This window comes from Salvia hispanica, chromosome 6, assembly GCF_029641045.1.
Source record: "Salvia hispanica isolate PSC_SH4W2 chromosome 6, Shi_PSC_v1, whole genome shotgun sequence".
Taxonomy (NCBI): Eukaryota; Viridiplantae; Streptophyta; class Magnoliopsida; order Lamiales; family Lamiaceae; genus Salvia; species Salvia hispanica.
In genome coordinates, this window is record NC_142697.1 from 16776931 (window position 1) to 16801601 (window position 24671).

The 24671-nt window shown below is 34.5% G+C and overlaps 3 protein-coding genes and 1 long non-coding RNA gene across 5 annotated transcripts; 1 reads left to right on the top strand and 3 right to left on the bottom strand.

The window, feature by feature from the left end:
* Positions 1-123: 123 nt before the first annotated feature.
* On the bottom strand, positions 124-4538 carry LOC125203851 (carbon catabolite repressor protein 4 homolog 1-like). Its single transcript, XM_048102345.2, has 11 exons — positions 3947-4538; positions 2566-3322; positions 2189-2359; positions 1978-2064; positions 1779-1865; positions 1355-1408; positions 1176-1267; positions 950-1064; positions 716-860; positions 436-590; positions 124-305 (listed from the first exon to the last, which is right to left on the bottom strand). Exons 1-10 carry the CDS (start codon positions 4102-4104, stop codon positions 445-447), a joined length of 1812 nt encoding a protein of 603 aa, XP_047958302.2. The 5' UTR covers positions 4105-4538; the 3' UTR covers positions 124-305; positions 436-444.
* A 4767-nt stretch (positions 4539-9305) lies between these two features.
* Positions 9306-10609, bottom strand: LOC125208433 (large ribosomal subunit protein eL21z/eL21y-like). The gene is made up of 2 exons (XM_048108040.2): positions 10319-10609; positions 9306-9704 (listed from the first exon to the last, which is right to left on the bottom strand). Exons 1-2 carry the CDS (start codon positions 10553-10555, stop codon positions 9447-9449), a joined length of 495 nt encoding a protein of 164 aa, XP_047963997.1. The 5' UTR covers positions 10556-10609; the 3' UTR covers positions 9306-9446.
* A 1855-nt stretch (positions 10610-12464) lies between these two features.
* LOC148923296 (uncharacterized) lies at positions 12465-16636 on the top strand. 2 transcript variants are annotated; one of them, XR_016132770.1, is made up of 3 exons: positions 12472-15262; positions 15699-15821; positions 16407-16636. It is a non-coding gene; the product is annotated as an uncharacterized LOC148923296 (long non-coding RNA). The 2 variants fall into 2 exon arrangements; XR_016132769.1 differs by having other exon boundaries at positions 12465-15821.
* Positions 16637-17211: 575 nt separating this feature from the next.
* On the bottom strand, positions 17212-18653 carry LOC125204927 (zinc finger protein GIS-like). Its single transcript, XM_048103701.2, has one exon. The coding sequence runs from the start codon at positions 18580-18582 to the stop codon at positions 17923-17925; it is 660 nt and encodes a 219-aa protein (XP_047959658.1). The 5' UTR covers positions 18583-18653; the 3' UTR covers positions 17212-17922.
* Positions 18654-24671: the final 6018 nt, after the last annotated feature.

The following is a 24671-nucleotide window of genomic DNA, read 5'->3' on the forward strand; positions in this document are numbered from 1 at the left end:
CGAACAAAAAATGCATCATTTTGCATATTGTATAATTCATTTCATACAGTTATAGTTCTTGAAAGAAAAGGAGGAACTCAGGCAAAGGGGTAGTGGAACAACAACACATTGCGATTTCAAGAATGTTAAAAATGGCAAACTAATGATAACATTATCATAAATAAATTTTCTTTGAGACAGAAGGTTGCATGATACAAGGGGGGGTACAATCAGCATGTAGAATGATTTCATCGTTACAATCACTTTCCTTATCCTCTTCTTAAATAGTTTGTCACCACTCGAACTCCTCCTTTGGGTGGAACGACCTGCAGTGTACAAATCGAAAGGTAAGAATCATAATTTCAAATAAACGTTTCTCCTCCAGACATGAAAACCAGTATAACCAGAGAGACAATTTTTTATGGGAAATGTAAGCAGCAACAAGAAATATCATACCCCATCGGTTTAACGTCTAGTCCTAGATTTGCAGCGGAATTCAGCTAAGAGTGCTATGTGATCCGATGACCACTCAGGAGATGGAAGAGCAGTATCTTTGCGCAAACTCTCCTCATCCACCAGCTCCAACAGAGACTCCACGGTTAAGGAATCAGCTACACGGATAAAGCAAGTTATGGTCTAACTTCATCGAATTTAAAAGATCACCATAATGTATATCAGATCAAAATCAATCCAGAAATATAAAGATTGTGCTATTGAAGGAGGAGCTCAATAATACCTGAATAGAATATATAATCATGAGTTCCAATAAAATCACGAGTGCAGTTTGTAAAGAGGGGTTCATTGGTAGCAGGATCCATTTTTCTTCTCTGCTCCAGTCCAAGACCAACCCCAGCTCTGGCAAAGGACGAGTAAGCACTAACCTAATGTACAATGCCAAAAAAATAAATCAGTATATGTATGAACACAAGTTTTGGTAAGTACATATTCAACAGTCATTGTGAAGTGGTACCAATGGCAGCTGATGTGTTAGTTTGGTGATCGGTCGAAGAATTCCAAGTGGGTCTACAGTCAAATCTTGATGAGCTGGATCGACTTTTCCCATAGCCAGGAGAGCATGAGGAGCACTGTACTTTGCAACAAATAACGCGTTACTGATCACTTACTAATCCAGTGACCGGGGCTACTTTATGCATGCCAACTTAGAAACCACATAATAATTAAAATAGCTAAAGAACCTTCCAGGCACTGAGTTGAAATCCCCACACACCAACATCGGTATATTTGCACTTGCAGCAATTTTTTCCAGGCCCTTCAGCAGCGTGTGGACCTGATATGCACAAAGCATAACGCAACTTAAACAAAGTGAACTTCAGAAAGGAACCATGCCAGGAGAGGGGATCATTCATAAATAAACCTGCCAAAGCCGAACATCCTTCAAATCTTGGTGCATATTTACATGTGTGTTTGCCTGTGTTCAGAAACATGAGAAGGATACTAGTTATCAGATGTTACACCAAGTCGAATAGACAAGACATTAAATAAAAACAATGCATTATAAAAAGCATTTACCACATTACAAAGCACAAGGAATAAGATTATACCCGAAGGAAGCATAAAAAATTCGAACACTTTTGACCATTTTGAAGGAATAAAAGGAAAATCATATCAACGGGACTATTAGTATGAATCATGATTAAGTCCACTGAAAACAAAAATCTGCCCTTGGTAAGGGAGAAATCGCAGTCAAGAAACCTCGTTCTCAATCCATGAGCCAAGCTTTGCAGTTAAATTTTAAAACAAAATGTTATGTTTGTTGCTGATGTATTTGGAAATCTTACCACACAAACAAGCTGACGCTTCCCAGGGCTATCAACTCCCTGGTTTCCGAACTTGGCTTCAAGAACTAAAATCAAAGCAACATTATCCTGTATGCCAGAAGAGTAGAACAAGTTATTATGCCTAGAAGATAGATGATGAGAGAATGCAAAACTATAGAAACACTCAAGAAACCAATATAATTATGAAGTTCGTGAATACCTTCACCAATCGATTTAAGGCACTTTTCTTCTGTGCAGGTGGAATCACAGCATCCGTCAGAGACTGCGCGGCTTTGTTAAACTCAACCTGCATTTAAAAATATTTACGATTAAAACATTGAAAAACCCCAACTAGCAGTTAGCTGTACATATGATTAAAACAAAAAGAAAGGCTCGGAGCATGTTAGATGCATTTTAGGAATTTCAACCACCTCATATTTTTTGACATGTGAAAATCTATCACGGCGAAAGAAAGTTGCACAGCCATCAAGTGTATTCATGTTCCCGCTAAAAACCTCTGCCGTTTTCCTTTTAAATAAAGCTTGATAACCATATTTATCCAGCTCAGGTGCAAAAAACTCCTCAAAATGATTGCTTTGAACCTGACACAAGAGAAGATGTCAAACTTCATTAATACTGGGTCAAGTATGACCTATCAGCAGCCTTTAGATAAATTACACAAATATTTTTGTTTATTCCTTGGCCTAAAACCTATACAATATTCTACAAATTCAAATTAGAAAGAATGGAGACCCATAATTAATAAAGCTATGAAAGGCATAATTTGATCCCCCACTGGGTATTTTACCTCCTGAAGGCAAACAATGTCGGCACGGTAGCCAACTATTTCTCTTAAAAGGTTTTGCCTGCGGTAGGTCCAAGAGAGAGCCCAAGTGGGGCAGTAGCTGTAGAGTTCATTTGTAGCATATGAATCAGATAAGATGTTGTATGAGAGTGCAGTAAATGTCCCTCCAGAAGAAATGCGACCATCCATATCTAGATGCCCAGAAACATCCATCCCACTCACAGAAATCAAGCGTCGTGGAATAGGAGATGGAGCTGGAATCACACGGGAAGTTGATAAGGCTACTGGAGCTCCCACAGTTAACTTGGTTTCAGCATCTACCACAACACACTCAAATCTGAGGACATGACCAACATCATCGGCTGTAGGTGTATAAGTCTTCGAACGTCCAACTTCAAACCATGTCTCACCACCACTCTTTTGGGTAACTGCAGCAGGATACAAAGCAGTCGTGCCATTTGAAAAGCTGGGGTTTGATTGAGATGTACTCATACTAACCATACTCGATGTTGTACCACCAGTACTATTAAATCGCCCAAAAACTTCGTCCTCCTCATTTCCATTTTCATTTACCGCACTAGCAGCACGCTCATGCAGAACACGATGATGTTGCCAGGAATCACAAAAACACTTGGGAGAACAGTGGTAACTCTTCGAAACAGGTAATTTGGCCTTGAGACACCCAAGGCATTGTAATGTAGCTTGTTCTGTTGGATGAACACTACAAACTGCGACATTTCTATCACTCTGTACGCGGTACCTGCATCAAATATAAAACAATTGATCATGAAAGTCACATCCACATGCGCAACGAAATTCTTCTGAGCCCTCCTTTCAAAACAAGAAAGCACCAGTTTTTAATAGTAGCAACGGGCGGTCAAGCCACATGTTTAATCACCAATACAGCAATTGACAGTAAAAAATGGAGTTAGTATGTAACATCATTAAATCCTTTACAGGAATCACTCCATAAACTTTATGAAGTAACACATAAAGTTAAAAGGCAACCTATCCAAGTGTGAAGCAATAAGCAAAAAAAGCGCAAGATAGTAGCAGAAAAGATAACAAACACCATAATAAACTAAGAAGAGGAGGCAAAGTAACATGGAAGAAGGAACTCCGGGTATTAAGATGCACTTCTTAAAACAGCCAATGAAACATAAGTGACATGATGCACTGAGCAAATTAACCACAGCTAACGCATTTTTTTTATTTTTTGGCAAATTAACCACAGCTAACACATAAGGGATTTCAGAAGGAAGTCGTGTAAACTAAAATCAATTCCTCGATTTGTAAAGCCAGAGCATATGGCAGTTACACATGAAGAAGAAACTAGCTAACATAACTCGTAGCACAAAGTAGATAAAAAAAATAACTAACTCACCATCTATATCTCAAGAAATGGCCATCAATGGGATTGAACTCAGTAACATCCTCAGTCACAACGCTCTTATCAGGGCGCCTCAACAGTACATACGGCGTCAACTCGCACCCCACAATCGGTATATCAGACGGCAGGTGCACCCGCCCCACGCTCAGCATTTTATCCTCAACTTAAAATCCTCCCTCCCTTCTTTCAACTTCGTTTCAAACCCTAAATCAGCAGAAATCGAAGATTCTAGCACAAACTGTCGGCGGGCTTGTGGCGGTCCTGGCGGATCCGCCATCACCAGTGGCCCTCGTCAGTCGCCAGCCTTGCTATCACGAAATCCTAGTCAATTACAGAATCGATGGATTAATCCATTCAAATGAGCAAGCTTGGAGATCTTTCGGCAACTTGGATTTGGATGAGGGGATTGGGAGATTCAAAGAGAAACGATTGGAAAGGAGCTGCGCCGGCAACCTTGCATGCGAGTGCCGAGAGATAATTGGGTTGGACTTTTGAAGAGAGATGGAGAGAACGGGGGATCTGTTAATTGAGAGTTAGGGTTTTAACTGAAAAGACTGGTGTAGTAATAGATGAAGATGATGTTGTCACACGCACAGACATTACCTTCGAAATTGATCTATTGTCTTAATTTTCCATTTTTTTTAAACTTTATTCAACGCAATTTTATTGAGCGATTACTTCATAATTTGATATATATACTTTTTTGCAACTAATTTCTTAATTTAAGAGTTTAATTACTCTAATTGTTCACAACCAATCTCTTCAGGTTAATAGTGAATACGATCAGTTTTAACACTATAAAATTAGTAAAATATAAAAATAGAGAAAAGAAATGGTTGAAATGTTAAAAATAAAAAAATATAATTCAGTTCATTATATAAGAAAATTTACCAAAAATCACTCACATATAATATAATTCAGTTCATTATATAAGAAAATTTACCAAAAATCACTCACATATTAATAGAAAAAAGTATCATGTTCGTTGCACGACATATTTTATTTTTTTTTTTAACTAAAATGAAAAAAATACAATTATATGCAATTTAAAAATAAACTAAATAAATAAATTATTAAAATAAAATTGCTATATTAGAAAATAAAAAAGAAAATACTAAAATAAAATTAAACTTATACAGTAAATAAACTAAAAGAGAAAAGAGGGGGGATGGAGAGAGCAAAACACACTCGGTAGACTATTTACAATATTAATTTTAGAAGCATAAATAATTATACAAAAGGTCCATTCAAAATAAGATGGCTCTATAATCACTCAATTTTAACCCCATTAGAGTATCCACAGTGGGGGGGCCGCGGCCCTTGGCCTGGAGTCGACCCAGGCGCGGCCCCCCACTACCGAGGTACAAGGTGGACGAGGCCCAGGGGGTGGACGAGAGAGGGTCAAGCTCTCGGCCAGGCCGAGGCCCTTGGGCACGCGACTCGGCTCGTCACTGCAGGGGCCGAGAGCCGCGGCCCAGGCCATGGTTTCAGTGTTTTTTTTTTGAGTTTTTGTGTTAATTTTAGGGTTTTGGAGAAGATGAAGTGGAGAGAGAGAGAGAGTGTATGTGACGAAAAGTTTTCAAAAAAATTTGCATTAATTTAGCATTAATTTAGGAAACAAATCAATCTCAATCACTAAATCCCTATTAAATTGGTCAACTTTTAAATTAAGGATTGTGATTTCAATTCACACCCTAATTACGGAAATAATTAAAATTCAAATTTTCAATAAATATATTTACTTGTAATTGTCAAATTTTTTAAAATTAATTTAGATTTTTTTAATATTATTGTCCAATAATTTGTATTCTAGCTAAATTAAAATATAACAAAAAATGTAAGAAAATAATTTTAATTGGTGGCCCGGAGGGCTACCATTGTGATGGCCAAGTTTGTTGGGCATGCCCAAGAAATGGTGGCTTGGGCATATGCCCAAGAGGGCCACCACTGTGGACACTCTTATGAATAATACAATAAAAATTGAATATAGGGTTCATACTTCATACGCTGCGGTGACTCCTCTTCAAGTCCCATCATATCTCTCTTCTCCTTCCAATTTGAAAATAGAAATATTGTGATGCTCCTTCACTTCTCACTCTCGGCCCTTGGAAAAAATCTCGTTAGTTGTCGCCAAATTGCCGCCCAATCTTCGCCTCCGTACCTCGTCTGCTCTCTCCTTATAGCCGTGACACACTACTGGGGCCTTCTTCGTACCGGCATTTCAATTTGTGTTAAATTTAAATTTACAAACAAAATACCGTTTTTTAAAATCTGGGAACAAATTAAAATGATTCTTTAAAATGATCACAATTGAATTATAGTAAAATCATATTCATGGATTAATTGTAGGGAAACAAAAAATGATTATTTAAAAATGATTACAATTACGATTCTTTAAAAATGATTACAATTGAATTATAAATTATTTAATTACCACTTGCATTAATCATGTGATTACTTTTATTTGGAATAGATTATAATAATTAATTAAATTTAACACCATATTAATGGATTAATTATAGGGAAACAAAATAAATTAGTTAAATTCTATCCCTACAATTATGGAATTCAAATTTGTGTTAAATTTTAAATTTACAAACAAAAGGGTTATTCCCAAAATACCCCAAAAATTCCTCTTATTTCCCTAAATACCCCCAAAACTCCCCTTTTATATATTGTATAGATGTATAGATAGCTGACAACGTACCTTCGAAAGTAACCTATTCAGTAGGTCTTAATATTCCATTTTATTAACTTTATTCAATTAAAATTTGGTATATATGCTTTAAGAATCCAATTATTCTCCTCTTTCGCAACCAATATCCTAATTTAATACTCCTTCCGTTCCATAGTAATAGAGTTATTTTGTCATTTTGGTACGTTCCATAGTTATAGAGTCATTTTCCTTTTTAGTAAAAAGTCGAAACATTTTTCTACACCTACTTCACTCTCTCTTACTTTTTTTTTCTCTCTTCATCTCTCTATCTTTTTCATTTTTCACTTTATTCCCCCTTTACTTAACTCATCTAACACAATTTTTCTTAATTTTCGTACCAAAAAGAAACGTCTCCATTACTATAGAAATGATGAAATAGTAGTTTAATCACTCTCTTTGTCTGCAAGTCTGCAACCAATCTCTTCATATTAATAGGGGATGGGACCAACTTTAGGTGTATAAAATTAATAAATTGTAAAAAATAGAAAATAAAAAGTGATTAAAGTATTATTAATAAAAAATATAATTTACTTCACTGTATTAAAAATAATTACCAAATTAAGCACGTATTAACGGGAAGGACAATGTACCTGTGAAAGTAACCTATTAATTATGTCTTAATTTTCCATATTTATTAACTGTATTGAATTTGAATTTGACATGTACTATGCTTTAAGAGTTCAATCAATCTCTTTTTGCAACCAATTTCATGATTCAAGAGTTTAATTAGTCTACTTCTCTAGTTTTTTTTCACTTATTTTTCTTAATATTTCTTAAAATATGTGCATAAAATGAATGAAACTCCTATTCGTGGATGAGGGAGTATGTTTTAAGAGTACGATTACTCTTTTCTTCCGCAACAAATTTCATGTTTTAAGAGTTTAATTACTCTCTTTGTCCACAATCTCTTCATGTTAATAGTAGATGCAAGGAGTTTTAATATAAAAGGTGATTAAAATATTATTAATAAAAATATAATTCACTTCATTATTCAGAAAAATTACCAAACATTACGCACATATTAATAGGAAAGACATCGTACCTTCGAAAGTAACCTATTCACTGTGACTTAATCTCCCTTAACTTTATTCAATTTGAATTTGATATGTATGCTCTAAGAGTACAATCACACTCTTCTTCCGCAACCAATTTCCTTGATTTACGAGTGTAATTATTCTCTTTGTTTGCAACCAATCTCTCCAGATTAATAATGTATGCGACCAGTTTAAATATAAAATTAATAAAATATAATAAATAGAGAGAAAAGGTGATTAAAATATTATTCATAAAAATTATAATCACTTAATTATATTAAAAAATTACCAAAAACTAAAATAGATTATTTTCGTGCATTGATAAAAAAAAATATTTATTTGTATTAAAAAAAAAAAAAAAAAACTCAATTTTGGATTGTGATAGAAAAAGTACTAGTAACTTATAAAGAGGATAAAAGCATCCACAGCGGTTCACAAAACCGTCTCTATCTCGTCTCGGAGAGACGAGACGGATAAGAGACGCCGATGTGGGATGCATCCCGTCCCCATCCCGTCTCTATCTCGTCCCACGTCTCTTAGTGAAGGGGCTCCCGGCAAGACGAGACGCCACGCGCTTGGGCGACGTGGCGAGCTCCGGTTCGTGCGTGACGCCCACTCGCCGTCCCGCGAGTGGGCGTCATTTATATCCGTTAAAATTGATTTTTTTTTAAATTTTTTTTTTAAATCAGAAAAAATTCAAAAAAATAAAATATATATATATAAAATTTCAAAAATTATACTAGCCGTTTATAGCCGTTTTTTACAAATTTTTAATTTTTTTAAAATTTTTTTTAAGCCCCAAATCACTTCTATAAATACCAAATCATTTCCACAAAACGAAGTAGACGCAAATGATCTTCATTAGACAACTCTTTGCCTCCATTTTTTTTAATGGTGTGTATTTTTATTTTTTTAGGATTTTAATTATGTGTGTTTTTATTTTTTTAGGATTTTAATTATGTATTTTTTTTTATTTTTAGGATTTTAAATTGTAATTTTATTTTATTTAATGAAGTGTGTTTTTTTATTAATTGGATTTGTTGAAAATAAAAATGAAAAATGAAATTGAATGAATAGTTAAGAGATGGATGGATGTGGGTGCTATCTCTTAGTTAAGAGATGGAGTGGAAAGTACAGTGGGGCCCATGAATAGTGAAGAAATGAGACGGTTAAGAGACACTGCTGTGGATGCCCTAATACGTCAATTGTTTTAAAAAACAAGAACAAAGGGGAGAAAAAAAGGTCTACGATCTCAGAATATTTTATGTTAATGTCAGTGATCATATTGAGCTTCAAGTTTCCACTTTTCATATCTTAGATAGATCGAGAAATCAATAATAATAAAAAGGATACATTTGCATGATATTGTATATGATTTGATACGCAAAATAAAAATCTTTGTAAAAGTAAATAGCGATAAAGATTTTAATAAATGAGAACTACCACAATAGACATAGATAGCATAGGTATAGTTGTTGAATGTGAATATGGCCTGCAAACAAGCATTCTGTAGTGGGATGGATGATCTATTATTCTATGCTCTTATGTAAACAAAATAGAGGTTAAATACGAACAAATATAAACTCAGACATCAAAATCTCAGTTTAAGAGAAATGCAACTAATTATATCATTAGGCCAAAATTGGTCTTGAGTTGATTGCCAAAGAAAAAAGAGCACACAAGTCTTATGCGATAATATAAGAAAAGGAAAATCACAAGACATAAGATAAATAAATACTCAGGCTTAGTAACCACCCTTGAGATCATTAACCACATCGTATGGAATGGGAGTGACGGTCTCTAGTGTAGCACCCTCCACCATGAAACCGGGCTTGGGTCCCTCTGGCTGTCTCTTGGTGCTGATGATTTTGCCCTGAGCCTTCGCCTCAGCCTTCAATTTGTCGTTCTTCTTGATTCTCTCTTGGATCTCCTCATGGCACCTCGAAGGTTGGACGTGCTCCACACGAACATGAATCCTCTTCCTGATGATCCTATTTCCAACCTTTACCACACACAAGAAACACAGCATTTTAGTAAAACTCTGGTAGATAAGCAGATACTCCTACTTTATAAATGTCCTACTGGAATGTAGACAGGCAATGTTTCACTACAACAGTATGCAAGGAATGGAAATGCCATTTAGGAAAAGAACTAGAGAGAATGTATCACAAATTGATCAGTGCTCAAACATACAAGAAACCCCAATTAGAAATAAATGTATCACAAATTAATTCAAACGTTGTTTAAACCAGTTAACACATCTTACAAGCTTCTTAGTCTCACAAAGACACATGGTCGATTTATGATTCCAAATTAGCCAAATTAAGATATACAATATTCAAAAGAGATCCAGTTTCAAACATAAAACTAACCGTTCTACTAATTTATTAATGTATAATACAGATTTCAAATTAGAAATGTTGGAGCTCCAGAATCAACATACAACTCTAATTTCCCAAATTGTTAAATCATATTATCCTCCGCAAAAGGTCCTAACCCTAACCAAATACAAAACTAATGTAACAAACAATAACAATATCACAAATCAAAAAGCAGATTTTTCAGCAAGAGACAACGGAAATTAGGGTTAAAAAGCAAGCTCAAAAGACAGCATACCTGTTTGTTGACTTCGACACCGACAGCGCGCTTGGTGACGTTCCAGACGCGACCGGTGCGGCCATGGTAAAACTTGTGAGGCATACCCTTGTGGATGGATCCGTTCACCTTAACGTCGACATAATCGCCGATTTTGAAGATCCGAAGGTAGGTGGTGAGATGGGTAGGACCCTTCTTCCTGAAGGCGCGGGAGAAGGAATCTCTGGTGCGCGACCTCAAACCGTGACCCGCCGGCATTTTGCGATGCTTTCAGTAGCCTGCCTCACTGCGGATTTGTGTGGGAAATGGAGGTGGAGAATGCTTTAGGAGTTATACTAGGGTTTACGCAATTCTCATGGGCCCTAAAGTTTGTCGAATGGGCTTTTATTTTATGTGGGCCTTCCCAAATAACACCTTATAAATGGAAAATTACTTCAGATGGATTATGGCTCTGGCTCCGTCAATGAACTTCAAACTAAAGATTGACTGAATTTTTTAAATACAAGATAAATTTATCGCCTATATACTGAAAAATGAACGTGAATAAATTTAACATTATGGGTACAGGTGATTAAAATTCTCTCTTATAATGATGTTTGTATCCCAGAAACATTATTAATCTGTGAATTGATTAAACAATCAAGATAATAATTAAAGGAAGACTAAAATAGGCATATTTTTTGTAAAAGTTTCTCTCTCTAGTTTACTTTATGTTGAACATGATTTATAGTATCATTCTAGTTTATTCGTATAGAAGTATATAAACATCAAACATGTACGAATTCCAAGGTTAAATGCATTTGGCTATGTATCCTTTTGATTATTACTCCTATTTTACTTTAATAATTACTTCATCCGTTCATCCGTCCCACAAAATATGCACGCTTTTCTTTTAAATCCGTCTCACAAGAATATACACTTTTTAATTTTGAATTTTTTTTTCTCTCTAGTTAGGTGAGACTCATTCTCCACTAACAATAATTTAATTATTTTTTCTCTCTACTTCTCTCTTATTTTACTAATTTTACATTAAAACGCGAGTCGAACCCAAAGAATATATACTTCTCTCTTACTTTACTAATTTTATATTAAAACCCGTATCGGACCCAAAGTGTATATTATTTGAAGACGGATAGAGTATTATTTTTAGTGATTTTAGTTATTTAGTAATTGAATGATTTTTTTTTGTTGTTACCAAACCCAAGAGGGGAACAATAATGATTGCTTATAAATAACCAATATCATAGTTTTGTGTATTTTTGGAGGAGCAACAACAGTTCTCTGTCTACTCCATGATAACTCTAACCATCAACTTATTGGTTGGAGGAGAAGCGTCTTACCAACTGAGCTGTGCTTCGTCATTAATCAATATCATACGACAATGGAACTGAGAGATTTGAAATCAGGAGGAAAATCATGAACTGTTAGGCTAAGACACATGATATGATGCAGAAGTCCTAATTTGTAATCCACAATGTCAATCTGAATGCTTCGAAGGAAGCTTCAAGGTTATTTGTGATCATTCTAATATAACCTGAGTAATAATCAGATGTTAGATTGGTGATCAAATTACTGAAGAGTCAATAAAATCAATACCTTAAAGTTTCATTTATTAATTATTTAAATATTAGAATTTAAATTTGCTTTTCTTTTTGTTACTAATTATTTTTATATATTAGTTAAAAGTTAAAACAAATCTCCAACTTTTATTCTCTGGATGACTAGATAGCACAGGCTCAATTGGGGTACTTGAAACATAGATATTAATCTCTAATATTCGTATATATCATTAGTGATTATGGAATACTCCTGCTACCTCCGTCCATCAAAATTTGTCCCATTTTTTCATTTTCGTTCGTCCCTAAAATTTGTCTCATTCACTTTTATCATTTTTGGTAATGGATCTCATCTTGCACTAACTCATTCCTACTCACATTTTATTATAAAACTAATATATAAAAGTAGGACAACAATCCATTAAGTTTTTCAACTCACTTTCTATTATATTTCTTTAAACCCGTGTCAGGTCAAAGTGGGACAAATTTTGGTGGACGGAGATAGTACAATTTATTAGTAGCAAATAAACCTAAAGAAATTGTTGTATGGGCTGGACTTTTGGGCCATTAATGATTAGTTTTGTGAGCCCAAATTGTTGTTCATGTTTTTCGCGCGAAAAGCCTGCAATGAAATGACTTGAAAATAAAGTTGCAGATCAAAAACAAAAGCAAGCCGCGCGCTAACTGTTTCCCTAATTCCCTTGGTATTTTTTCTATGCCTACTGTTGTTTTTTTGGATACGGGAAAATTCAGTGCCACTGATATGGTGTGCACAAGCCGGACATTTGATGTTTAGTTTTAAACCTTTTGTTTTGCGATACTGTTATTGGATTAGTTTAAATCGGGTTTATTGAAATGAATTTTGCATTCGTTAGACTGTTCTGGCGGTGTGAAATGTTTCAGATTTCAAGTGGAATGGATTCTCATGATTATACAGACGTTGGTGTTTGTTTACGGAGGAGTTTTAGTTGCTGTAGGGTTTGCCATAGCTACTAGCTCTGTCGCACTAGGGCGTACTTGGAGTCTGATTGAGATTTGTGGAGATCAAAACTGCTCGATGGATGAAGTTCTTCTTAGTCAAAATGTTCGTCTCTCTATTTGAATTTGGCATCACCTTTCGAATTTCCATCACTTTCCTTTCACAGTTACAACATTATCTGCATTCTGAGTTCTCTGCTGGGGTGAGACGATGTCAATCACACAACCATTAGATATATACTTATGCATTCATTTCTCAGTCCATCTAATAGGTTTTCAATACCACCAAAATATCCTTTTCCCTTATTGAAAAGCTAAATTGATTGTCTGGTATTGATGAAACCAATGATTTAATTGGAGAGCCAACAATATCTAGATGCAGATAGCTATCTTTACTGCCTTCACATAGTGACTAAGCAGCCAACCTGTTTGGGCTTATCCAGAGCAGTTGAGGTTTTTTATGACATCTGAAACGTGTAAAGTGTTGCAGTTGATCCCGTAAGATTTAGGCTCCCTATCAAACTCATTACAGAATTATTTACAGGTTACGCACTTCCAAGGTTCACACAGCTCACAGTGGCATCCTATTGTTCATTTCTTACTAGATGCACTGAGGATGACCATGTTTCCTGAGTTCAGCGTTAAGAGCTTAGATGATTAGTCACAGGTGCTGCAGTTTGAATCTATTTATACACCATTTGCTTCAGTTTTATAATCTACTTATCTGAAACTGGTACTAATATGTAAAATTTTGAAGTGATTATCCCCCTTCTCCTTCTGGTAAAGTTTTATGCGCTCTCTCTTGAATCGTTACGGTTTGCTTTTTACTCATATGGTGGGTATATGCTGGTGTACCATCAATGGAACATAGAAACATCTACTCTGGAAAGACTAAGGGTGATTTACAATAAGATTTAGGCAGCATTTAGTGTGGACAGTTTCAAATATATAGTCCAGTATTCTTGATAGTTGTTGGCAATGCTTTACTTTAAGATTTTTACAGTGTATGATAGGGTTTGTATGCATTGAGTTTTATATTGGGAGTACAGAGGTTGATGACCCTTGAATTTCTGGTTAAAACAGTTCTCATTTTTAAGGTTTCACAGTTGTGAATTGACTCATTGAGCCTGTAGGTTGTAACTGTCTCAGTAAAACATTGGTATCTTACCGTGATATATTGTATATTTGTATACTCAGTCAATTCTTATAGCAGAGATCTATCCAACTTATGATCATAAATGCTAACAACAACTCAAGAAAGATACTGTTTGCTATGTTGAACTCCTTCATATTAGTACTATCTTGGATAATGTCAAATGTCAGTACTTGCTTGTGCCATTAACTATTAGATACGGCCACGATACAGTTAATTTGTTATTAAAGCAAAAAAGATTGGTGATTGAATATATGGTACTGATGCAGCTCTTTATCCAACATAAAACGTGTCTAGCCTCTGAGCTAAATAAATGTGATATTATATAGTACTACTAGTATACAGTGGCATCTACGGAATGCAAAGGGAGTGCTCTAAATTCTTGAGTGTCTATTGTGAATGTTTTTTCAATTTGTCTATTGATTGTTGTTATGCTGGATCCAACAATATTGATAATGAGGGAGTAGCATACATTGCTATCTTTTCTTAGAAATATTAGCACAAAGAGGGGGTAAAGACAATAAGAGAGTGAAATTCCTTTAATCCTAAACATGTTTGCAGTTTGTAATTATGAAGTAGACTTTTGATGCATACCTCACATGAGGCATTCTGCTGGATGCAAGTTGAAGCATTCATATGTGTTGTTGAAATACTTGGGAGAGGTAGGGGCGCTCATGTCTGGGGTCCTTGTTGTTTTATGTGGATGGAATTTTGTGCAATATTAATTGAGCTACAGAAAGTTTTATTGTCTACTTAATATGATCACCTAATTATATCACATTTACCAGTTTTTTATTAGGTAAATGCCAACCTTGATGAAGAACTTGTCATCTTTGAAAATCAGATAACAGAGGTGGTGCCAGGACATGTGTGTGGTTAAGCTAAGCTATACGAGCATCTCTCATTATCATTGTACATGTACAATAGAATACATACATGTGGCACCATATATCATCTTTTTGTCTTGATTGCATGATCCCAACACCCCCCCCCCCTGCGCACTTTAGCATGGGGGGACTGTTCAAACTGTCAACCTCGTCTGCAAGCTTTATAGAGCTGTGGACCGATGTTACTTAAATTCCATGGTTGTGTGACTGTGGTCCTAAGTTTCATATATGTGTGCTCATCATATGTCTTTGTTATTGGCTTCTTTATTAGTCAACTTTTTCTGTGCATTTGTTTCTGTAGGTATCCTCTATTTATCCCCCATCAGAGGGAATTTAGTTGGTGGGCCTGGAGATAGTTGGCTTGTATTATCATTGCCACAGTAGCAATTTGGTAACACTTCTCTATTCATGCTTTTAACTCCTTTCCACTATTTTTTTTTACTTTCCCACAATCCCACTGCTGTCAGTTTCCGTCTAATTGGAGGGTGCTCAAGGCCATACAATTTTCATTATTTTGAAATGGAATAAACATGCATATTTTGGTTCCTCGTCTTTTTTTTGAATTGGATCTCTGTGCTAGATTCCCTTTGTTTTCTGTCATATTTTTTGAGCTAGGTCCTAAGTGTTTTTTTAATCTTGTTTTTTGGATTCATATATTGTGGTTTGTAAAAACTAAGTCATGTACTTTCATTTATGCTAACATTATGCCGTCGCCTAAAGGAGCTAAATCAAACGTGACTAAAAGTATTGAAATTCAAATTTAACCTAGTTACCTTACAGGACAAAAATAAACAGCAAAGTCTCAGTTTTAACTATTAAAAGTACAGTCATATTTCAGAAAAACTTGGCAGCAAAAAATGTGCACGTCTCCTTCTGGCAAATGTAGTGTTCTTTTCGGTAGATGGAATGTGAGAAAACTTGCTGAAAACTACGTGATCGGCCCAAACATGGTATTTTCTTTTTCATTTTGTTTTTTCCATTTTAAAGTTTAGTATTGGTTCTCAACACATAACTCACACACACGTTATACTATGCATGCATTTATTGCTTGGAATAATTGCAGCCCTCTGTAAAAGCAAGTGTGAAATTTTAATAAAATAAACTCTGATATATCAGGTGGTTCAAATTTTAGGTAAGGGATATGTTACGAAATTCATGTTTTTGCTGAGTTTATCTTCTATTTATAAATTATCTTTTTCATTTTTGATCAAGTTGAAGAAGTATTTGCTATTTCATCAAAGCCTATTTATAAATACCTTTTCATTTTTGTGGCTGTAAATAAAGATGGATGTATCACATTGTTTTTAATCTTATTAATTATGCTGCACAGCATTAAATTTCATATTAATGGATATATAATGAGGTTGTGCTTGCAAATTCGAAAATTAAATGCTGACTGACTATGTATTTTGAAAAGGTACTCCCCACAAAAATAAATTCTGAAATTATCATAATCTGCCCTTGCCAGTTATATTTCAAACTTGCATATATCTAGATTTGGGAAGCTTTAACGAAAAGTTGGAAATTTATTGCAGCTAATACACCACTGCAGATTCACATGCCGAAGCAGTATAGTACCTTCATATAGTCATGAATAAGACTTAAGATCTGGATCTCCCCAGCCATGTATATATTTGTACACATTGTTACGTGGGAGATAGATGTATCTATACAGAGGATCTATATAGAGGATAAAGGAGCCTGAATAATTTTTTGGGCAAATTGCAAAAAAAATTATACTATAAATTTTAATGTTTTTCCTCAATTTTTACAGAGTTTAATTTATTTGAAATTGTATCTAATGAGATATCCAAAAAGTTATAAGAGGATGCGACCACATGTGAATTTTATTATCTTTCTCAACACATTTAGCAAATAACTTGACCATGTCATCAATTTGAAATACATGTGCGTCATTTATTATCTTTCTCAACACATTTAACTTAACCATGTCATCAATTTGAAATGCATGTGCGCCATATCAACAATATAGTATATATAGGAAATGAAAATATTTCGTCATGAGATAATTGAGAAATATGTATAAAAATCATAGTTCTCACGACGACTTTTAAAATTGACATAGCAGAATTTAACCAAAATTCATGGGTTTTTTGGCAATTTTTCTGCAAATTTTTTCTTAAAACTAGGGGTCATAAACATATTCTCTTGAAGTGTGTATATATGACATGTGTGTAAGTTTAGGGTGCAAATATATTGTGTACATATCTCCACCCAATAGATCCCATTCACTTCAATAGATTTGGCAAAATGGGAATGCTCAGATCACTTATCTTAGCTTAAAACTGAATGCAAATTAAAGAGTTTTCACCAACATAATTGTACAAAACAACTGATTTATTATAGGATCAGTTCTCTCACTAGTAAGTGTGGCCAATTACACACGAGATATGGGAGGATTCATCACTTCATATATACATAGTACACAACTAATATTGATCTTTAATATCTAGTACATTGAGCATGACAGTTAGGGGCCTACTTTAACATAAAAATTAAGATAAGTGGTCTCAAGATCATTTGGAGGTAGCAAGTGGCAAAAGTCTTCATCCGAAATCTTCTCTAGATATGTTATAACATCATCAGTTAAAGCTGGATGGTACACCAGATCTTCAACTAGATATGTCTTAACATCATTAAAGCTTTGATGATCCCTACCTTATATTCATTTCAGCTGCTCTATTAATTCTTGCCTTGAGTGCTGCTACAATTTATAGTGGTGGTTTGGTTTGTGACTCCAATTAAATAATCCACCAAGACATGAAAGAGAGACCTTTTCTTGCTACTAATATGACCGACTAACAGAATAATGTGATGAATGTCTATTGATTAACACCAACGGTCTGTTTCTAGCTAGCTAGCTAGCTGCTGTTCTTATTTCTTCAACTCCATTGCAATTCTTGAACTATATTTATTCGAAATTAAACTGACACTGACATAATCTACAATATAGCAACACATAGATATGTATGTGTGAAGAAACTATATTAATATAGAGTATGTCCCTGCAGAATATATGGAGAAAACTCATCAGAGATGCAAATCCAAACTCACATGATCTTGCATGGCAGGCTTTGCATCGAATGTGAACCGGCTCTGAGAGCCAAGAGCAGCAGCACTAGTTATTGTTGACAATGGATTCAACTTCTCAGTCTTGGAATCTAGCAATGGAATCTGGCGATGGTGTGTGGGTAGAGAAGGAAAAGGAGACGGCCGCCACAACCCCAAGGGGCTGCCGTTGATAGGCTGTGGCTGTGGGTGATGGTATGAGGAGTGTGGTCTGGTGCTGTTCCAAGAATGATAGGGTGGAGGAAGAGGTGGTGGAGCTGATCGGAAGCGGGTGTAGTTGATGAGGCGGTAATGATCATCTGATATGCCGGCATGGACCATAACCGACTGCAGATGGGCGCGTTTGGCGTTCTGGCGTTCCCTCTTGTGGGCGTTTTGGTGGCCGCCAAGAGCTTGGGAGGTGGGAAAGATTCTGCAGCAGTAATGGCATTCGAACTTCCTGCTGCTTGTCTCTGTGCTCTTGCTCTCTCCATCATCAATGCTGCTGCCACCTCCAAATTCTTTGCCGAAAAGCCTTATGGCGCTGCCGCTGCCCTTTTCTTTAGCCGGACGGATGAAGGGCAGCTCAGAGAAAGACTCCACGTTCATGAAGTCGCGAGTCTCTCTCTCATTCCTCTCCATCCTTCTTGAGAGAAAGAGAGAGAGAATGTTGAAAAGTAGGAGGTTTAGTTCTCTTGTATTGTTAGTATAGTAGATGTGACAAGGTGTTGGAATATATATGGCATGATTTGCATTGGATCTATAATTAAGGTCCCTTCTTTTGGGTGAATATTTATTGATCACGGTTTTGCACTTATTAAGCCTGACTACACAGTTTTGTAGTTTATTGAAATGGCTCCATCTAATAATCCTTGTCATTGTGTGATAACAATGGTTGCAAGGCATGGCAAAGTTTTACATCATACAATTCCATTCCAATATATGGGCTACAAAACTACAAGTCTACAACATGTATAGATTGTGAAATCTGTTGGCTTTCTGCGTAATAACAACATTACATTTACATTAATATTGATGTGGTTAAGTTTGATGATAAAGGCTGCAAGATTTCATTGATAATTGATCAAGAGGCATTAATGTGGAAAATGTGATTAATATTCAAATCAAAGAGAAGGGACAAATGAATTGAACAGTAGTGAGGACCACGTACAAGTACTTGTTTCCACTTCTTAATAGCTACTTGGCTCTTCTGTAATAAGGCTACCCCATTGTACAATCATGTGGTCCTAATCTATGTTGCCCATGAAAGAGAGATTCCAAATCCATCATCATTACGCTCCCTTTCTCTACATGGTTTTTTTACCTTATGTGCTTTAAATTCCATAAACAAAACCATCGACTTGGATTCAACTGTAAAGCTATTTCTAGCAAATCAAACCCCAACACTCATTATTCTTTCATTACAGACTTGGTATATGTTTATGTTATATACACTAGTGGTCCTAATTATCTCATAGGAGTATATTTATTAATATACTACTTCCACTATATAACGCAGCTGCACAATGTTACTACATTAGATACTACCCCTAGATGATAAAAGGTGTGTCCACCAATGCTAACGGAGTATCCAAGATTTTCAGTTTATGAGTGCGATCAGGGACGAATCTATCCTCAAATATGTTTACATATACTAGTACTATTTTGTTGTTTAATTTTACAAAAAATTTGAAATTTCCTTATATTTGCACCTTCTCAAATTCTCAAATTTTCCTCATGGAGTATATAATTTGCCCCCTTTCATTTATAACCTAACTCTGCTCCTGAGTGCGATATAATTATGGCTACTTGAAGCATTCAACCGGTCCACTTTCTTCTTTTTAATATGTTCTTTCAATCAAAATAACTGTCTTTATTTTTTTTAATAAAAACTTCTTTATATAAAAAAATGGATCACTTTCTTGTGTTATTATTTGGATGAGATCTGCTATTTGAAATGGATATTCTAATAACAAAAAATATGCATTACTACAAGATAACTAAAATACATTAAAAATTGAATTAAATAGAAAATATAAAAGTAAAATGCATCATAAGATAATTAAAATGTACTATTAGAAGAGACTAAAAAAGAGATGCATTATAAAATAACTAAAATGCATAAACATACATTAGAATAGAATTAAAATGTATAAATGTGCATTAGAAGATAACTAATATTTTAAAAATTACATTATTTTATTTTCGTAATATATAAGCTTGAATATGTACTTTGATCCTGTACATGTTACATTATTAGAGCACATTTTATTATTTACTATATGAATATGTTGGCGTATATACAAGATATGAACTTAGTTCAAAATATTTTCTACTATTATCATTTTTCCTTCACCTCATATTCATTTTTTTCTGTCCGCCTAATCAATCAATGACAATTTCTGTTAGCCCAGATTCAATCATTTATTAAAGTCATCTTTAACTATTCACACTAAATCTAAAATAAGACTCCTATTTTCTATAATTTTAATAATTATTATCCTCTTAAACGTATCTATACCAACACACCAACCTACAAATTTTCGATCACTAATTTAATATACGGAGTACTAAAAAGATAGTACTATTAGATTTACCAATCATTCAAAAATTATGATAGTATTAAATTTATTATGTGTTATCATATGTTTCATGCCATGTATTTTGTACTCACTCCGTTAGGCCTGTCAAAATGGATATCGAATATTGGATACCCGATATCTGAACCCAAAAAAGTCGGGTAATTGAATACCCGAAACCCGATTTTTCGAGTTTCGGATCGGGGTCGGCCGGTCGGGTATTGAGAATTTTGAATTTTCAGGTATACCCGAATTATCCGATTTTTTTTTTAAAATTAATATATAGTGTGTTTATTCTAATTTGCATCTACTAGTTATTTACACACCCAAAGATGAAATACCCAACCGTGACCTGTCCGATTTATATTACTCCATATACTTAATTTCTAATTACTTATATTAGTTCTAATTTTAAAGTTTAAGTAATTAAATATTAGGATTAATGGTAGTAACTGAGTTACATATTTACAGCAGACACGACTCCCTCTTCTCTCCAGCTCTACTGCTCTCTCACCTGCACCCACTGTCAGTCTGCCGGCGCTGTCACCTGTCCCAACGTCGCCGTCGTCTCTTCTCCCAGCACCGGCCAAAACAAGATCTCTTCTACTGCCCAGCCGGGGGCAGTCTCCTCTCCTAGCGCCGATGCCCTATACTGCCCAGCCGCCGCTCTCTTCTGCGCGCCCAACTCTCCTAAAAATTGAAATTGAAATCGGGACTGGATACCCGAGTCGGGTATTCGGGTATCCGAAACTAATTTCGGATCGGATATCGGGTACTAGATTTTGAGAAATTCGTGATCGGGTACCCGAAATTTTCGGATCGAGTATCCGCGGATACCCGATGTAACAGGCCTACCTCCGTCACCAAAAAATATGAACTTCAGGTTCAGCACGGGTTTCAATATAAATACATTAACTTTGAGATTTTTTTTTCCTTTGACAAATAATTCCGCCAAATTAAAATGCATGTGGACCACACATGATAAATTATTATCTACATGAAAACGTAGCAAGACAATCTTTCGAGTTGTTGTCTATAAATATACAAACTTTCGACATTTTATAATATTTTGTCTAAACTTTCGTTTTTTTAATCTACATGCATGAACTTTGGGATTTTAAAAAATTTCTTGCATGGGTTAATTTTGATCGAATTGTGTGTTTTTGTGAATTACTCTAATTTAAGCCAATAGTATTCATAATATTTATTATGAATACTATTGGCTTACACAATTGTCTAATATATTGAATGAAAAACAAATTTTATGAGACATTGTGTATTTTTAACTTATACTTAATATTGAATAAAAAAATAAATTAAAAAAATATTTCAAAAAATATTTTCTGCCTAGCCCGACCATTTACCAAAGAGTGAACTTCAAAAATGGTCATTGGATTATGGGTTTATCTCGAAAATGGTCCCAAGACTTTAAAAATAACACCAATAGTCCTATGGACTAAGGGTTAATATAAAAAACGGTCCTTTTGCACTGTTTCGAGACGAAAATGCCCTTTTGAGGGGTTTTGGGCAATTTGGTCTTTTTACACTTTTAACATTTTAAATCTGATATTATTTCAGTTATGTACTAAATCTAATATTATTTCAAAATTATCATTCTTCTTCCCTTTTGTCATCCTTCACTTTATTTCATTATTTCGATATTAGATTTAATTTATAAAATTAAATTTTAAATTTTAATTTTTAAATATCAATAAATTTTTTTAATTAAAACTATTAATTCATGGACACTATAAATATTGATTAAAACTATTAATTTTTGTTATTTAATATAATATTCAGCTGAATTGAAGAAGTACAGAAAAATAATATTAATAATGATGGAAAAATAAGAACTATTCTATTTAGCCTTCGTTCGATTGTTATAACTGTTTGTAATTGAATATTATGAAGTTGGCTAAAAATTTTATATAGGAGTATTTTTGTTGAAATTTTCTAGTCATTTTGATTGTTTTCAAAATTAATAAACGAAAATTATATTAGTCTTACATTAGATGCATATTTATTTCAGAATAAATCGTGTTATATGATCTATTTATGAATAAAGCTATTAAATATTGATTAAAACTAAGGTGTTGTCATATCTTATTGAATAAAGCTATTTATGAATAAATCGTGTTATATGATCTTATTGATTAAATATTGATCTATTACATATTGATTAAATTTTTTTAGCCAACTTCATAATATTCAATCACAAACAATTATAACAATCGAACGAAGGCTAAATAGAATAGTTCTTATTTTTCCATCATTATTAATATTATTTTTCTGTACTTCTTCAATTCAGCTGAATATTATATTAAATAACAAAAATTAATACTTTTAATCAATATTTATTGTGTCCATGAATTAATAGTTTTAATTAAAAAAATTAATTAATATTTAAAAACTGAAAATTTAAAATTTAATTTTGTAAAATTAAATCTAATATTGAAATAAAGAAACAAAGTGAAGGATGACAAAAGGGAAGAAGAATGACAATTTTAAAATAATATCAGATATAGTACATAATTGAAATAATATTAGATTTAAAATGTTAAAAGTGTAAAAAGACCAAATTGCCCAAACCCCTCAAAAGGGCATTTTCGTCTGGAAACAGTGCAAAAGGACCATTTTTTATACCGATTCACTTGGATTTTACATGATTTTAGATGGTAGTTTTACTTGGTTTTGATCATATATTGTGTACTTTGAGACATGGTTATAACTACTTCTCTATTATGTTGGTATTTTGACCATTTTGTGAAGAATGTGTAGAAAAATGTACAAAATATGTGGATGTGCAGCTGCTCAATGTATGAGACAACTTTTCTGGAGATTTTGAAGTCTTATTCCATGTAATGCATACCATTCTCTTCGTCTTTGAAAGAGCTTCGCGTGGATATCTTAAACGTCTCAATCGGAGTTCGGTAGAAGAAGTTATGGCCGTTTTACCAAGACTGCTAATAAGTCGTATTCTAAGCCTTGGTTACTGATCAGTATGTCGTGAAATGCATGTATAATCTGTAAAACAGTTGCTTAAGTGTGCAGGATTAATGGATCCAAGTCAGTAGGAGACGATTCAGGTGACGCAAGTGAAAAGAGCGCTAAGAAGAGTGCGATACTGACCAGGATGCATGTCAGAGAAAAGGCTCGAGATGGAGAAGAAGGATAGCTGGGATGATCATTAACAAGGGCAGAAAGGTCAAATTCGTGAAGGAAGTCTACCCTAAAAGCAAGGGCAAGCCTCCCTATAAAAGAAGCCACTTGGAGAGAGACAAATAAGTTTGCAAGTTCGGTTCTCATACACACTTAGTAGAATTCTCTCTAGAAGATCAGTCCTTCAGCATTATCCAATCTCTCGTTTCTCGCCACAGCTATGGTCACTTGACGTCCAAGAGTCTGCCGGAGAAGTCATCGCTCCACTGTTCCAGCCAGTTTGTCGAAGTAGTATAGCAGTATTACCGCCCGGAGTGGCAAAACAATCGTTATTTGCTTTTTAGTTTAATCTTTGCCTGCTTTCTTCATTGGATTTGTTGCAAACGTTTATCTTGGTTGCCTTTTGAAGTATTTAGTGAAGATCCAACGTTTAAGCTATGAAATTTCTATTCCGAATGTCTCTTTGGTTTGAGTTTGCTTCATTCTGCCCAGAAAAGTTAGATTTAGTTATCGCTTTTAACTTTTAAATGCGTGCATGTATTTTCTTTCGAGTAAGCTAGATCTGTGGTTGTTGATCGAATTTTATAGTTATGTTTCAGTCTGAGTTTTCGTTCATGAGTCTTTCGATCCGCACTGTGATCACCACCTTGCATGTCAGTCAGTAGAGGTAAAACTGCAGTCCACCGTCCATCTTAAGTTTGAGTATTTTAATTCAATAGATCTTGAGTTTGAAGTCATGAATCTGAGTTTAGTTATGGTGTTTGTGTTCATATGATTTCTGTTAATGCTTGGTGAAGAAGAAAACGTCAAAATCAACTTTAGTTTGGACCACTTTACTTTTAAGTTACTTTTGCTTTTATTCCCTACTTTTCAGTTGTACCTTCCAGACCTGTCAGAGAGCCAACCAGCCACCAGATATACCTTGTTGTCTAAATTTCCTCTTTTAGTAACTATCTACTTTTCATATACCTCTGAGACACCTTGTCCCCTATT